The sequence below is a fragment of the Pagrus major genome, chromosome 13 (assembly GCF_040436345.1).
Source record: "Pagrus major chromosome 13, Pma_NU_1.0".
In the NCBI taxonomy this organism is placed as follows: Eukaryota; Metazoa; Chordata; class Actinopteri; order Spariformes; family Sparidae; genus Pagrus; species Pagrus major.
The window spans coordinates 27,876,048-27,894,074 of NC_133227.1; the positions used below are offsets into that span (position 1 = coordinate 27,876,048).

At 42.2% G+C, this 18,027-nt stretch overlaps 1 protein-coding gene across 1 annotated transcript in view; it reads right to left on the bottom strand.

Moving 5' to 3' along the window:
• Nucleotides 1-18,027, bottom strand: part of LOC141007023 (polypeptide N-acetylgalactosaminyltransferase 10-like) — an 87,191-nt gene that overhangs the window by 50,696 nt on the left and 18,468 nt on the right. The window contains exons 2-3 of the mRNA XM_073479345.1: nt 6,569-6,671; nt 4,899-5,037 (exon numbers count right to left, since the gene is read on the bottom strand). Of these exons, the coding sequence (XP_073335446.1) occupies nt 4,899-5,037; nt 6,569-6,671 (242 nt within the window). The remainder of the gene's footprint in view (nt 1-4,898; nt 5,038-6,568; nt 6,672-18,027) is intronic.

An 18,027-nucleotide genomic window follows, 5' to 3' on the forward strand; every position in this document is an offset into this window, starting at 1 on the left:
TCACCGGCTCTACAGCGGCTGTTATTTCACTCTTTATTCGACTAGATTTCGAGCTGAAGGTAAATCTCCTCAGACTCGGTCCTAAAAATGTAAAGACCTGGAACTAATTAGCTGCATTCAACCGCATTTTGCAGCATGTTTACTGACTAACATTTAGCATATTAGCTACAGTTTAGCAGACGTTGTTCCATCCATTTCTGGCTTTTTCCTCCGTTTATCTGTGTTGCATTCGGACCAGGTTGAGCAGGTCAGCCCCTTCACATCCTCCTGGGGGGATCCTAAGGTATCCTCAGGCCAGATGAGATATATATCCCAACAGCGTGTTCTGGGTCTGCCCTGGGGTCCCCTCCCAGTTGGACCGTCCCCTCCACAGAGACATATGCAGGACGCATCCTGATAAGATGCCTGCACCACCTCAACTGACCCTGCTCAACAAGAGAGAGCAGTCCCTCGGGCTGAGCCCAGCAAGAAAAGAAAAAAATAACATAAATCTGTCCATTTTTTATCGGTTATTTAATTTTCTCTGTTTATAATCAAATCTCATGACCTCATTTGACTGGTACATAGAGAGCTATCTAAAGTTAAGGAAGCCTAACAAGATTTAAGTCATTAGTTTAGAGATTTACTGTCATATCCAACTCAAGTATGACACTTTCGGTGGCACTGGATGAAAAGTCGTTACCTCGCGAGGCAGCTGGATTCAGGAGATCTTGTGGCCGAACACACAAGTGTCCTATGAGGAACTTCTGGCAGCTACAGCCGTGGTTAAGCTGTGACGACCACCAAGAGAAGTGGCCGTCTGAAAACAATATTGAGGCTCCTCAGCAGGTTAGCGTAGCTGCTGCTATGGCATCAGTTATATCATATCTGGAGAGTTAATTTCATTAACAGAAGAGCAAAGTTCAGAACTGAAGGCTCTTCTCGATGGAAAATATGTTTTCACTTGTTGGTTTCGGTAAGAGTTTGATTTACTAACTAAAGTAAGCCTGTGATAGACGGTGATGGACACACGGTTCGTCCACTCACCAGCTGGTGTTTGCCCTTTTTCAAACAGTTAGAGGTGCGAGTAGAGCCAGATGGTTCTGTGTAGCAAATCATCTGGTGTGTCAGGTTAGAAAAGCTACCCAACATCTACATAGCACGTTCATGTTCTCCCGTGGGTGAAGCCCTTCTGGTGTCTAGTCCATGAGCTTTGAGCAATTGCCACCCTGAACGCAAAACTTTGTAAACAAGATATCTTTTATAAAAAGATGCAGATCTCCAGGAGATGTGTTCCCTATTTACTTTAGTCCTCCCGATGCAATGAAATCTAGATTTGAATGACCCCATTGCCTTTCCTCTGACAGAAAAGATAATGTGTCATATTATGGAGAACGATGAACATGGCGGCCACTGGAGTCACACTTCACCTCTATTTTCATCCCTGTTCTTCATTCCAACAAACCCTCCGTGGAAAATAACCCCAACACACATCTATCATGAGTTCTTCACACCTCGCTCAGTGCTCGCAGGGGAACATCAATGACGCTGATAATTGCTGTCAGGACCACAGTGTCTAAGAACATAGGTGGTGTTGTGTGGTGTGTAATCAGTGTCTGTCAGTGTAAAGCTGCATCTCTCCTGTGAATCGACCGGGCAGCTTGATAATTGGAACGATTGTTCCAAACGGTGCTTGTTGTAATGAGTTGGGACAGATCCAGCATGCAACAATAAAGGTGCAAACAATGCTGGAACTAGGGTTTGGTGTCGGGGCAGAACGGTCCACTGTCATCCCTTCACAACTGGACGAGGACGGTGCAGTGCAACTGATGGCACACGTTTTGTGTTTTACAGGTTGATATTTTGTTTTCAAAGCCACGTTAATACATCTCTTACATAGCTGAGACCGAGTTACGTCAGTGCACAGCTTTACCAATTCGACATTCAAACAATATGAAAGGGTTGGGTCATTTCAGGTTCTGTCGGTCCAGTCTTTAAGAGCTTAAACCAGTTTGATTTCACACCAACTAAATGAATTGGCATTCGTCAGGTGTAGGTGCAGACAGCTGGGACTCTGGGATAGTAATTAGCTCAGCACCACAGGGTGTTTCCTGCCGATGGATTATTGTGACACACTAGAGCTGAGAATCGACGTCAGCGAGGGTGTGAATCATCTTTACTGAGTTGGCACAGGTTATGCTTTGTGTTGAATGTTAAAAGCCTTGTTTTGATCCACTCCTATTTGCCTTCTTTATGTTTCTGCATTTCTGTTATTGCAACCTCAACACTTCCTGTATGTTTCAAATTAAAAGCCCTCTAGCATTTACGTAGACAAAAGGCCTTTATTTCTTTACAAGGCTTTTATTGTGAAACATTTGTAGGAACGTGTTGAGGTTCCCGTCCGTAGCTCCAGCCATCTTTTCTGGAGTGAAAGGAGGATGAACTCTTTAGATGAAGAAAAGCATCATGTGACACAGTTGTCCTGATGGATTGTGGTGCTGTCACAGGTGGGGGACTGGAGTCATGTGTCTTGACTTGGTATTCATGACTTGTGACTTGACTTAGACTTGAGACAGTCGACATGAAAAAACGGAATATTTGCATTTTGCGTCTTGTTTTTCAAACAAACAGTGGGGTGGTTTCAAGCTCAATGCGCGCAAACCTGGCAACTTACTAGGACGCAGGAGACCAGCAGAGGTCGAACACAGACGCAGCTGTCACGGCGAAGTATAGTCCAAAAATAATCACATTTGGATTTAAAGATTATGTTGTCGATGACGGCAGGAAGAAAAGACAGCGTAATGCGAGGTGACACAACCACCACGGCATCCAACATCGACAAACACGTCTGAACATCTTTACATCGGCCCGTCTCTACTGTATGTAACATCTGCCTGTCCTTGTCTTATCAATTTGTTAGTATTCTGGGATTTCAGCAGGTCAAAACTCAAGTCTCACTGCAGTCATGTCTAAATGTACAGCACTAAAGAAAATCCTAAAGACGCTTAACCTTAGATGTCAAACGTTGACAGTAAATACATGCATACAGGCAGTCATGCCCGCAGTCCTTTCTCACATGAAATCATCAACTCAGGATTGTATCAGAGATATTTTCCTCCGTTTCTGCTTCCCTTAAAAACAGATTCCTCTGCTCAGTTCCTGCATTGAATCTGGCCTCTCTTCCAATAGTCAACCTTATATTGGGGGGTGGGGGGGGGCAACCATCTGCTTCTAACGGCTGGGAGTTTGCTGGGTTTTCAATCCAACCTAGGAGTGCACCAGGTGATTCATTTTTCCTCTGCGGTTGATGGAGTGCCAATCTGTGAAATAACCTGCTGCAGTCTTTGGCTGGAATGAAAACCTGCAGACTGCTTGGCCCTGTGTGGCCTGTTCCTGCCCTCATTCAGAGGAAAACTGCTCACACAAACACAGGTGATTTATTTAATTTTTTTTTTTTTTTTTGTAGAAAAAAAAAATGGCAGTTTTTCCTGAGATCACTGGGCGCTTTACTGGAAAAGATAAAAGGAAATGTTTTCCATCTGGTCACCATTGCACCATCCATAAAAAAGACTGATGTGGCCGATTGAGATGGGACAGAAATCACCAATATGCTCCATATTTCTCTTATTATTTACAAAGTCGTAAAATCTTATGACGAATCAACTCAGTGACAAATTTATGCTTGAAAATGAGGCAGGTTTTAGTAGATAAGTTACAGGTCTATAGTCTATCAATCACTATTGATTGGCATCTATTAGGGGTTGAAATCACCACTTTAATTACAATACTATATTATTTGAATTCAATTGATAACAACACGACATTTGCTGATATCACAAACTCCAGAAACGGCAAGAAACTGCCACCCTTTTCTTTTGGCCATTAAAAAACACATAAGTAATGAAAATAATTGTGAATTGCTTTTTGGCAGTCACAGTCATTATTTGCTTCAGCCTATAGCATTTTATATTGCATAAATTCTTATTCACCACTGGCTTACATCTCCTGACAGGACATCACGGTTGGATCTCAGCCTGCACTCATCATTTTTCAGCCTAACATCGTTGAATCGGAGCTGCTAATATTACCGTAGCTAGAGCAAGTTAGCAGACTGCTGAGAGAGATGCTGTGTTTGTCTGTTGACTTGTCTTTTCTCAAAAATCCAAAAAATCTCCACACTGCTGATTTATTCCAGAGAGGAGAGTAAATATCCTTGTAGTCTTGTTCGTGGCTGCTTGATATTACCTGCCCGGCACTAGCATGGTTTGGGTATCAAACTTTTATGGGACCGACCGATTTGCCTCGATACTATCGTGTATAAAAAAATGTCTCATCATTCAAGGCCAAACTTCACTGCCTTAGGAGTTCATCTCACCAGCATCAGTAAGCCAATAAGCATGCAGCAGGCTTGTTGTGCTGAGATCTAATAGTGCTGGTGATTGGCTGCCTCGAGGCATGCAGGAAAAAGACTTGGTTACGCCCAGAGATGGAGCTCTCCACCTATTGAAAAATTATTGACTGGGAACCAGGGATATTTAAAAAATGAAGGCACATTTAAAAATGATGATGTTCATTGTTGAATCGCTGAATCGATCCGGATTGAAGGATCATCACACCCCTGGCATCTATTGCCACATCATGAAATCTGTATTATACTCTCAGCTATAACACACTTACTATCTATTGTAGATATATAAAGCGATTAGTAAGTCAAGATTTGTCCAAAGCTGACTTTGAAATTCTTGTTAATGCATCTGAAAATGACCTTTTTAACGTTGCCTTTATATCAACAAGCCGTCCAGTGGAGTAAGAGTCCAAATGCACTTGGACCAAAGTAGAGTGACATTTCATGTTCAAACTGGCCCCACCTAAATGTTTATCCAACTCTCCCTCCCTCGACAAACACACACAGGACTCACTTCGGATGGCGGATGTCTGGGACGGAGCGGTTGAGGGAGATCCGGTCGCTGACATAAATGTTGAAGCCGTTCTCCCTGTAGGCCTGGTCCACCCGGTCAGCGTCGGTCAGGGGGAACGGCTTCCCCTGTTCACCGTTACCTGCGTCAAACACACACAATCAACATGTCAACACATGTAAGAGAAACTCAGACCATCAGTTCCACCAACACTGTATCTCCTCTGCACACACATATATATCAGGAGTTTCCCACTTCCTTTAGGATAAGATAATGTGCAAAATCAAAGTTGAAACAATCATTTCTGGCAAACGAAAAGCAGCACGCCTTCAGGATGGGAGTGCCCTCACACATAACCGGGTGAGGAGGTTTTTGTTTTTGAGAGTGAACACAGATGAACAGAACGTACCATCAACACCAATAAACCAACAGAGCTATCTCACAGCCGCTCCTACAGAGGAAAGACGAGTTTTAAGACTTTTTAATGCCAAAATAAATAAATGGAAGATGGGGCCAATTTCATCACAGGTAAAAGTTTACACGAAACAAAAACCTTTAAAAATATATTTTACATTGTGAAGTTTAACAGAATTTAAGACAGTTTTAGTTCTTAAAGGTGCAATACGTAAGAATTTGACTTATAAAGAATTAGTTAAATATAAAGAATAAGAATGTGAAGAAATAACAGCTTTGACGTTATGTTGAAGACGTCTTTGTACTTGTTGCAGAGATGTTTCATGACATTAGTATGCTAACCAGTGAGCTCTTGGCCTGAAAACATCGAGCTCTAATACTCTGACAGCAGTCATGGATGCTAGAATACAGTTAGCAGCAGTTAGCAGCTACCCTGGGGTTAAATAGTGCACCTTTAAATACAGAAAACACATCAGGCAGATTAAGACAGAACATGAAGACTATTTTTTTTCCTCATGGGGCAATGACAGCCACACTTACTGCACCTGCAGATCCATGCATGAAGCTACCTGGACTTTGCTTTTAGAGGATATTTAACTACCAAATCAAAGAAGGTACAAAAACTTAAACTGATAAATATCAAAATCACAAAATGGGCAAAGAAGACAACAAAATGTTCAGTCGTGGGTTGAAGCTGACGTTTAAAATAACTAAATAAAACATGTGTTTACACCCCTGGTCTGGAGCAAGAGCAGGAAACCCTGATGAACCTGATGAAACATGATGAAATAACACTAAATCTGAACTCTAATGGCTGAACTGCCGAAGACAGTTTCATATTTCTTACAGGAGAATCAGGGACGTATGAAGTCCCAGAGGACAAAAACAACCCTCATCATTCACAGACATGCATGTTTTATTAGGCACTTTCCCTCCTAAAGGTAACAAGTGAGGAAAATAACTGAGACTTTCACGGCTCCTTTCAGGGATCAACCCATTTCAGCTAATTTACACAGTTTGTGTAGACGCTAATTTCCCTGAACAGAAAATAAAACTGAGTTGGTGATTATTGCAGCAGATATAACTGTATTTACGACAGCAGAAACTGCATTCAAGCACAGATTTACACCTCTGCTGGAGAGCAATAAGACCCAGAGAGGAATATGATTGTGTGTAAATGTGAATCTTTCTTATGAATAACTGAACACTGCGTACCTGATGAATAAATATGAATATCTCTGAGGACGTTTGGACCTTACCTGATCGAGATGCATCTCTTTTGATGGCTTCATAGTTGTGCCAGTCTTTCCTCCGCACGCCGTCAGGTCCCACCTGAGCGTCCTTCCCCACCCGGTTAACGCCCTGCAGACACACAAACGTGTAGAAAGAAGGTCATGAATGCTGTCAAACACACGGACACACTCCTTCGCTTTGCTTTCATCGAAGCACCGTGCCAGTACAGGACATTTCTGCCCGTCATCGTCCGAATGCACGGACGGCTTTAGATTAAATTCCATGCAGGAGTTGGGTTTTTAGATAATCTGAGGGCACTACGGGAGTAAATTTGCGGACTCTTGAAGCTTTCACATCACATTTACCAACTTGTTTATCTTTAGTCGTCAGAGATTATAGTTATTATCAGAAGACATGACAGGGATCATTTTGAAAATCATCTTCGCTGATGCTTTCAAGAACCATCAGGCCTCTGAGGAAAACATCCAATTCATGAACTGTATAATGAGAAAATTAAACTGGAGGCAGGACGATGAGCTCACAATGAGTCACGGCCTGCTGTTGTTTTATCACCTGACAATAACCTGACTGATCAAATCCGATCAATTGGTAATTGTGATCTCAGGTTGTCGGCAAAATCTTCACGTTGATTTTAATAGTTTCTAATTAAATCCAAAAACATCAATAACAAAGAACTGCCCATCCAAATGCTACTGTGGTAATTAGAATGGCACTCAGTAGAGCGCAAACCTCCGCCAAGGTCAACCAGCCCCCTTTGGTACTCAATCATAGATACCAGCCATCTGAATATTCCTAATTTCTTCATCAAGATCGATGCTTTACACAAATATCTCAAAAAACACCCTCACTCGCAAATTAAAGGAGAGTGAGAAGGAAATATTCCTGCATCTGTCTCTCAATCTGGATCCACGCAAAAAGTTACTGTGGTCTATTCTGGGTCGAGAGCCATCCTCCATCCAAGTTTGGAGAAAATCTGTTCAGTATTTGTTTGTGTAGTCCTGCTGACAAACCAACACACACACGGGTTAGGTGGTAATGATTTTTTATCAAGCTCATATAACTCTTTCAAAGAAGTGCAGAAATTAACTACAGATGGGCTGAAGAGCCAGTGAGTCTGTGTAAATGTTGCATGTACTATAGATTGGAAACTTGTTTAGTTAGAGATTGGCTTGTGACTGCTCCGCTGTTTCTAGGGCTGCAATTATTTTCACATTTCATTAATCGAAAAATGCTCGCTGCGTCTTCAAAATTGCTTCTTTTGTCCGACCAACAGTCCAAAAACCCAAAGACACTTAATTAACTGTCATAAATGACAGAAAAAAAAGCTGAAGCCAGCTCAGGTTCGACACTTTGGATTGAAAAATGACTGAAAAACATCATAATAGCTCTACTTGTTTTGCGGCTGAATCTCAAGAGTCGACTGTGTTTGACTTTCCCCACCAGCCCACAGTCTCCCACGTCAAGCTGCAGCGGTTCGGTCATCTCAAATGAATCCTCAACTTGTAGGAAACACTGAGAAATCATTTAAAATAAACACAGTTTCCTGTAAATGAGCTCAAATTTGCAAAAACCACCGATGTGCATCTCCAGAACTGCTCGTCAGTTATACAACAGTGCGGCAGACACAATATGTTTTTTTTTCCTGGTACTCTGTCAGTATCAGTGTCAGCAGGAGATTTCTCCAGAGCATCAGACTCTCACTATCCAACAGCGTTATGCTGGGGGTTTATCCACAGAAAGTGTGCTCTTCTATTTCATGCTTGACGACCCTGTGAGGAGAATATCAATGCCGTGACGCACAGCTCTCCGCGGAGGCCTTATATACACACAACCACACACATACAGACAGACGCGCTGCAGCTCGGCATACAAACGGCAGCGGCTGTTTCTTCTTCCACTTACTCATTCTACACACCAAGTGACTTTCGGTGACTCTGCATCGTAAATTGCAGGATCACAGCACAATGGAGAAATAATTAGTTCAATGGTAGGAGGCAATTAGTGAAACACTTCAAATACAAATGGCACAACTGACTGCATGAAACACCGTGAATTATTAATCAGACTGCCGGCTTAGAGGAACGTGACACTGAATAACAAACCACTGTACAGTACGAACACACACACCGATTTGGTTGAAGGTCTTTGTATTGTTGTACTTCAATCTGTTTGAGGTCTGGATACTTTGTCATGTTATCACTTTTTCAAAGGGTGGTTAAGGTGTTAAGACTTTGCTTTGGAGTTAGGAGTTGTGTTAGGTTGAGGTGAAGGTCAGGTTAAAGTGTAACATCACGTAACATCACACCGATCCGTCTCTCGGGACTCATGTGGGGACGAATCAGTCCCGACAGGATTAAGAGTACGAACTGACTGAAACGGAACAAAATATCACGGCTCATGGCGACTAAAGTCAGGCTGAAGTTGGCAAAATCTAATTAAAGGGGGCTTTATAACTCTGCATTAAAGGAACATTAAAATGAAAATTCTGTCATTACCTCCTCACCCCTGATGGAACGTCGGGTGAGTTTCGTGGTCCACAAAACATTTCTGGAGCTTCACAGCAAAACAGCAGTTTAAATAAATAAATAAATAAATGGCTCCCTACGCCATAGAAACATGAGCTCACCCACGTCGAGGGGTGTAAACAACATCTTCTCAGATTGATTTGGGATCTCGGGGCTTCTGGAGACTTTGATCATGCCGGACGAGCTGCATGGAGCCACTTATCGTTCATGTCTCAACCCTGTGTTGTTGTGCAGCTCCAGAAATAACACACAACTACTGTGGGTGAGTAGATAATGACTGGATTGTCATTGTAATGTGAACTGTTCCTTTAAGACGTGATGACATATCTTCCCATACACAATACAAGAGCATTAATACAATAAATCAATGTTCCATTAGACGCAAAATTAGAAATAAATGTAGGAATTAATCAATTCATAAAATGTGGCATAAATTGATATTACTGTTTTAATTTTCCTTGCTGCGTTCTCTCACTAATGTTCCATTGTATTTTATTATTTATTAATCTTGAATACATTTATTTGTTCCTGTATTACTTTTACATTTTTATGTAATTCTAAAGAAGCAAAACAAAAACATGAATTTTTGATAACCTAATTAATGTCGCCTACATTTAGCTGATTTTTTACTTCTTTATGTATTTGTGACAACCACGCCACGTGACACGTCTTGTCGTGTCACCGTAGGTTGTTGAAAAAGCCACCAAACAAAACACTCAGCGTGGAAAAGTTCACTGCTGACGTCAGTTTGCAGGCTGGATAGCCAATTAGCTTCTCGGCTGCAGCACATTACACAGCATGTTAACATACCTGAAAATGTCAGTGTGGTGCAGTTAGATGCTGCTGTGGTTCTCACTCTTCAACACCACTAACACACTGTCTGTCCGTGACATGGACGCAGACACCATCAATCCAGAAACAACCTTCTTTCCCACTTTTGATAATAAAAACCTTTGAACAGGCTGCAGCTAATGATTATTTTCATTATTGATTCACCTGCACTGTTCTCTAAATTAATCAGTAAATCATTTGGTCTATAAAATGTCAGAAAATAGCAGAGCTGCAACAAGTAATTGATCATTTGATTGAAAAGAAACTTAGGTGCCAACTATTTTAAAGACTAATTAACCACTGAAGTCATTAATCAAGAAAAAATGTCAAACATTTGCAGGTTCCAGCTTCTTAAATGTGACGATCTGCTGCTTTTTCTTTGTGAAACTTTGGGTTTTAGACTTAATGGACAAAAGAAGCAATTTGAAGACGTCACCTTGTGCGCCAGAAAACTGCAATGAGCATTTTTCACATTTCTTTTTCACATTTTATAGACTAAATGATTAACAGCTGTAGAAAATAGTGAACTAGAATCTAGAATATTATGATGTCACAGTGAATTTAACCTCTAACCTTCTGGATGTCGAATGTCACAACTTCATCATGTTAAGCTATCAGATACTTGTGAAAAAATGCATCATTATTATCATGTGAAGTCTTGAGTTATGGCCAAAACGTGTTTTGTGAGGTCAGTGACCTTTGACCTTTGACCACCAGTTCATCCTTGTGTCATACAAGTCATATTTGGCCCGCTGTGACATCAAGAGGCATAAAAATGTCCATCCCAGGTTCTCGTGGTCTGAGGTGATGTCAATCCAAAACTCAGACACACTCAGTTTAATGCGATATAAAGCAGAGAGAAGCAGGAAATCTCCATATTTTAATGGCTGAAAACATCATTTTCCTTTTTGCATCGAAGAACTACTTTAACAGTTGCTTGATTATCAAAATAATTGGCTTTTCCCCTGTCTGTCGATGGCCAGGTCTAATTAACAATCCATTAAAAAAAAAAAACATGAGTACAAAAATGGAAGACTTAATGTGATTTCAGTGTCCTTGAGCAAACTGCTTCTGATGGGTGAGTTGGAAAGATGGACGCCTTCTTCTCCCCCAAAGTAAGTAACTTGCTGTGGGAAGAAAAAGAGTGCCAGATGAATGTAATGTTGAAAGACAGCGACACTATACCATCTGCTGAGGAACTGGCACTGCTGAGTGGATGAGTTTCTCTCATATTCCGGCTGCTTATTCAATGTCTAACCACCACATGTTAGACACACACATACTGTATGTGGCAGTTTGCACAGACAGGCTTAAATATTTTTGCAATTATCTGAGCTTGAAATGAAACTTGGCTCAGTATTTATATTTTAGGTTATTTCACATTTCCCCCCAGTTTAGTTTTTCAGTGTTTATTTTAAATTCACATTCTCCTGAAAGTTTCTATATGCGCCGTTCCTTTAAGCTCCTCTGCTGCATCATTTCCTCCGTGCAGCATCCGACTGTCTGGGTCAACCTGACACACAGGAAACCTTGAACACCTTCAGCCCGTTTGTGTGATGAATGTATAAGTTATTATTCCATCCCGTGGCTGTCCTCCGCTCCGGCACAGAGATGCTGCATATGAGAGCCTAATACAAAAATCCATTCAGCTTCCTCCTCTCTTCTTTTATTCTTCATCCTCCTCACCTCTCTCCTTCACCCCCTCCACCACCACTCCTCCTCCTCTTTCTGTCACAGGCAGACGCCCTCGGTGTGTCACACAAGGACCTGACAAGCAGCAAGAGTCCGTCTGTGCAAATTTATACTAAAAAGAAGCGCGATTGTGCCGCCCCATTTCCTCCTGATTAAAATTTCAGCGCACGTCGCCATGATATTCCTCTGGGGCTTTTCTCGCTGCTCGACGAGACCTTGAAAAACAAGACAAGGAGAGAGGGAAACTTTTCAGCTAATGTGTGCACATGTTTAGTTTTGTGGAAGCAGAACGTGGGCGGGTGAAAGTAATTGAGACGGACAGTAAAAGACGATGAGTATGAAAAAGACAGAATAATCTTGAGGAACAGATGGGAGACGGGATCACATGTTTGAAACGTAAGTGGGGTAAGACAAGTAAAAGGACTCAGCGATGGAAAGGCTTTAAATTCACAACACACTACCCCATAACAGCCACTTGACTTGACTTGACTGGCTGACAGACAGGCAGCACTAAAAGCTCATTATAAACTCAGATCTGCAGAAACTGTTGTCGAGACATTTCTCTCAAAAACAAAAATGTTAAACTACTGGTGGCTGTACGGGAGAAGTCAGGTAATTAGCAACGGATTCATCCTCTTGGGACCATTAAAGCTCCAGTGTATTTTGATATCTTTATAATATGTCATACAGTGATGCATGATAAATATGGAAACAGAATTTGGAAATGTATATTATGGGCTATAAATCGGTACAGGTTAAAATTATAGCTGATAAATGGACCTGATATTATGAAGCCAAATGGCACAACAAGCGCAACATCTACTCACTTCAGCACGGTGGTGGCTCTGAAACTGGGTTACATTTTAATAACCACAGGGGGGACGGAGGAGGAGGAAAAGGAGGAGAAGAAGAAGGAGAAGAAGGAGAAAAAGAAAATGATGAAGAAAAAGACAAAGAGGAAGAAGAAGAAAGAGAAGAAGACAGAAGATGACGAGAAGAAGACAACGGCTAATATGAAATCATCCATTTTTGCTCTCTCCATCTTCACTCTCAGCTGTGATAAACTACAGGTCACATATTTACAAAGACACAAAGTTGTTTCCTGACACTGTTGATGAGCCAAACTGTTCCCCAAATATCTTCTGACAAATAACTCCAGCTACAACTATCTAGAAACACCAGTCTTCACTGTGTTTAGCTGCTCAGTTAAATATTTACATCAGTGTGCTCACAGTCCCACGAGGGACAGAGCAGACTTTAGAAAGGGCTGAGTGAATCTTTCCAGTAAATACTGGTTGAAAAACAACATGCATTGTTGATCAGGAGACAGATACTGTGAGCATGAAGCATGATGCATGATATAGAAAATAAAGAAAATATTTAAAGCATCCTACAGTGATGGATCCCGGTCTCGGCCCCAGTACCACAATGTCCCAGCTTGAACATTTGTTACATTCACACCTCTAAAATGTAATAAACTGACTGACTTCATGATGCTTTTTTCAGTTCACTATCAGTGAAGACGAAACTAACACAGGAGGTGAGTGTTTGATTCTCTGAAGGTTTCATGTTGTTTGGTTGAGTCCCAATTTTCATTAGGAAACACACAATGTGTTCTTGAAAGCAGCATTTGTTTACAATTAAAGCTCTGTGGGGTAATGTGCGGTGCAGTAAACATAATGCAGGATTAAATTCACCAGACGATTCCAGCTCCATCTCCGCCAGCTCATAAGGATGCACATTCACAGCCGCGCTGCCAGCCCAGATGAAACTGAGCTGAAAATAAGGCAACGGCAAACACAGTCATCTGTTCCTCTGCTGTACGACACAGCAGAGTATTACCTTCCTCTACTCTGCTAATCACCATCATCAGAAAAAAAGCCGAGGCTCCACGCTGCCACAAACTCATTCCACTCTGGGCACTTTTCCGCTCGATTAATATTCAAGACACAGCACAAACACTCTGATGGGACGCTGGAGGAGCGACACCGCGATCCACACAGCGCTCTGTTGTCTCCATCCAACACGCTCTCATTAACTGACGGGCCACGAAAATGTCTCATGAGTGACACAACAACACAGAAATGTATCTTTGGAGCAGAACACACATCCTCGCTAAAAAGTAGAGAAGCAGCAGGATGGATGGATGTGAGCAGAGCCGAGAGGACAGGGATGTAACTCGCGTCACCTGGCAGCGTGATCCCTCATTAAATTTAATGCAGCCTTTTAGTGGTCCATTTAACTGATGACAAAAGGCCACATGTCAGTCAGTGTTTGCACACGGATTCACAAAAGACAGACTGAGAGTGTCAGTTAACAAATGAGCGAGTCTATATGCGTAAGACACGGAGGCAGACACGTGCACGCCGCCTAATCTACCTGAAATGAGATATTAGCTGTGTCCAAACTCAGGTGCCGTCTCCTTCAGAGGACACGTCCTGCTCTGAGTCTACAGAGTCACTATAACAAGTGACCACTCTGTCAGGGTACACTCGATCAGAGTCCTACTGATCAGAAATGACATGTTTATAGGTGTTTTGAGCCGCTACAATCAAGAACACATCATTGAGAGTGGGAGACATTAAATCTGTTTAAATGTGGGACTAACAGGCGCCCACTTTCAGACGGTCTCTCCTGGAAGACATTCACAGTGTTCAAGTCTTTTCACCCTCCATGTAAGTTTTGTGGAAATCCATTCAGTAGTGTTTGTGTTATTCTGCTGACAAACCATTCGACCGAACAACCAATGAACAGACGTGGACGAAAGCAAACTGTCCTTGGCGGAGGTAATAAAAATAGTATGGCTGCAGCTAACAATTAGGTATTAATCTGCCAATTATTTTCGCGATTAACTGATGAATCATTTAGCCAACAAGATGTCAAAAAAATGGGAAAAATAGTCATCACAATTTCCCAGAGCCCAAAGTGACATGTTCAAACGGCTTCTTCTGTCCACCCAAAAGTCCAAAATTTTCATCCGTCAGCAAAGACACAGAAAAGCACCAGGAGACAAGTTCAGACCCTGGCTTGTTTCTCACCTCTACATAGCTAGCAGTTAGCCCATCGCAGTGTGAAGTGCATTTGAATGTTGGATTGTTGGTTTTGTTAAGACACAGAAATAGTCGGACAAAACCGAACCTAATCATTAAGGTGTGAGGGGAGGGGTCCTCTGAACTCATCAGACCCTCCGACAAGCACTTCTGACAGCATATACTGGCTCGTTTAGTGTCAGTAACTGATGGTGTATTCTGGTTGTCCCCGTTACCCCGTCACCAATCCTATTTTCCCAGGTCCTCAGGTCCGGTAAAAGTGTGGAAGAGATCACAACCCCAGGGGGAGGTGGGAGGTTTGTGTGCCGGGTTTGGAAGGGGATGCAAAGCAAAAGTACTGTACAGGTAAACCACATCTCTTACTCCTTAGAGTCCTAACTCAATCACAGAAGAACTAAGTCATTGAAAACCCCTTGTTTAACCCATCATTATGTGTGTTTCACCAGTAGGAGTTAACTAAACTGTTAACACATTGCATGTTTTTGCTTTTGTTACCTGCAGTTTAATATAAATTACTATAGAACAGTGGTTTAACCGACTGTGGGTCTTGTATAAGATGTTACATGACTTTATCTGCTAGCATGTCCGAAACAATCGCTTCCTGTGTTCGTGATGTGATGTAACCGGTGACCGATGTTGACCTAAATGCCAGCACCTGATCATTAATTAAAAATGTGACATCTTGACTTCAAGAGCTCACCAGAAGCGTTTGAAGAGGATTACGGTACAGTCAAGGCCACATCCACAAGTACGGATTCATTCTTCTACATTTGACAAAAGAAAGCGACATGTGGAGGACTGAACTGCTTAGTCATAATGAAATATATCCAGTCTTGTAACGTGGACAGCACCTGAATGAGGACATTATGAGAGGCACTGAAATTGCAGTCAGTCGCCGGTCCGTCAGTTTTTCCTCCTGGTGACCTCGATGGAGGGATTTGCAGATTATAAAGAGCCTCTCTGAAACGCTGGCTGCCTAACCTCATTTCCATGCTGCTGTGGTCTTCTGTTAATCTGCCCAACAGCAGATTATGTTTGCTATTCGGTCAGATGGGGGGGGGGATTGGTGCTGCTGCTGTGAGTTCAGGCTCTCAGCAGCTGTTGTGGGACATTACACAGTTATACAGCACCAACATGCCAGACAGACATGGACCGAGTTGCGGTTCCACAGGGACAGATGTAGAGCCAACTTTAAGTTCAAGTCTCACGTTTACAAAACCACCGATAGCTGATATTAAGCGAAAATACTCGCTAGCTGTTGGAGTATTTTCTGAATGGTCTTATGGCAATATCGCCGTCATCCATAAATGGTACCTTTAACGGTGCTGGTGAAAGGAAGGAGCTCTGCAGAGTAATACAAAATGTTTTTTTTCTCTCTTCCGCTTCTTTACAAATTAATTTCCTCGCCCGCTGCCCAACACCTTCAGGCTTGAATGAAGTCCTGAGGCATGAAGTGGACACACAGGAAGCGACTGGGGTTTTCTTCTAACAGCAACCACAAAACACACCTGTTTCTTTTCCTAATTTTCAGAATTTTGTAAACTCGTTTGTTACATCCTCTCTGTAATAGCTGTGTTTTTAGCAGTTTTGCAGCGGACTTTATAACACCGGGTCAGGCAGGAAGAATATCCACTCAGGCTGCATGCAATGTCTGCTGCGTTTGATTTGAGGTTATAGATAGAGCTGACTAAAAGAAGACACAGTTTGCAACTTCCCTTTTCTACTGAAGGAGGAAAAACTACATATAAGGAAAAATGCATGATCTTGGTATTTTGGAAGAAGGAAACCGATCCTGAAACCTTTTTTGGCAGATGCTGACTTGATATCTCTGATGAAGACTACTGAATCCTCATGTTAGCTTAAGAATATAATTACTTTGGACGCACATTTCGAAGGGAACTCTTAAACGGGAGGAATGATTACTGCAAGGAAAACCTATTTCAGTGTAATGTCATATGGACAAGTGACTATTGTTTTAAGACGGTCTGAAGAAAAATGGTGAACCTATCCTTTAAGCCTGGACAAATTAGACTGATTTAGAAGTGACAGCTTCGAGTGAGATTCAATTTTTGCATGCAACAACACAACAGGGTGTCCACAAGTACCAGACACTTACATTTAGAGCTTTTCAGTATCTTTTCAAGTGAATTTTTAACCAAATTTAAGACCATTTTCTGGTACTGTATGTGGTACATGTGTGGCCCCGTGCAGAGGTCGGCATTATGTAGGAATACGGTTATTTGTGTGAGTTAGAAGTCTTAATGAATGTTGTACAGAAGATGTCGCAGTCTTGAGGCTTGTGTTTGATCAGTCAGTGATGTTCAGTCCTGCTGGGCCGGTACTAACCGGGCCAACAGGACGTACTACCTCAAGTGTGCTGCTCAGGACCCAAAGCTGGAACTACATGTCTGCAGTCGAAAGGCAGGCGAAAAATCAAGAATGTGTAAAACGATTCTCGGGGCTTCATGGAAACATTTTCGTTGTGGGAAAAGTGCTTCTGACTCTTAGTTGTAGCTGCTTGAATTCAATTGAGCACTGACTTTTCATACACGGCCCATAATCTTCTTTCGGCAAGAACTTTAGGCTGCCTTTGGCGTAGTGGAAGAGCCGATAAGAAAAGAGATGGCCGTTCATTCTCTGAGGTGGATGAATCAGATCACCATAGGTCAATATTTCTCTTTTCTGTTTCCTCTCCTCCTGCTGTGAATCGACAGTATCTTTGAGCGAGAAGACGAAGCCTTTTCTGTTCTTTTTTTCTTCCTCTCCTCGTTCTGTCAGATCCAACTCGACCCCCAGGGACGCAATTACCTGTCTTTCCTGTTCCGCCTCACCCCCTGCTCCTCCTCCACCTCTTCCCTCTCCTCATCCACTTCACAGACGAGTCAATTTGCCCCGGCTGTCCTGGCTCATCACACAGAAACATAAGCTACCAATCCTCACCTTCTAAAAATAGTTCACTGTACCACAATGCCTCCACCTCCACACCACTTACACATCCAACAAGCTGTTGATCCAACCGCAAAGTGAAGGTGAATCACATCCTCTCCTGCAAATTGGTTTGTGTCATAGTTTGGACTTTTTTCTCTGATGCTGTCCCTGAAGAAGTCCGACTGAAAGCAGGAGAAGGAAGTCGTTTGTTTTCAGATAAAAATCACCCTGAAGGTGTGATGATTCAGTCTGCAGTACAGAGAAGGACAAAATAAGCAACAAAATCTTAGGCAAAGGGCAAAGGAAAGGAGATAATCGTTCAGATAGAAAAAAAACAACCTTTCGACATCTTTAAGAAAAACGACTACTGGCAGCGACTGCACTGCTGTATTTCTCTTAAGCCCACAGAGAAACACTGAGTTGTAGAAAAGCCAGTTG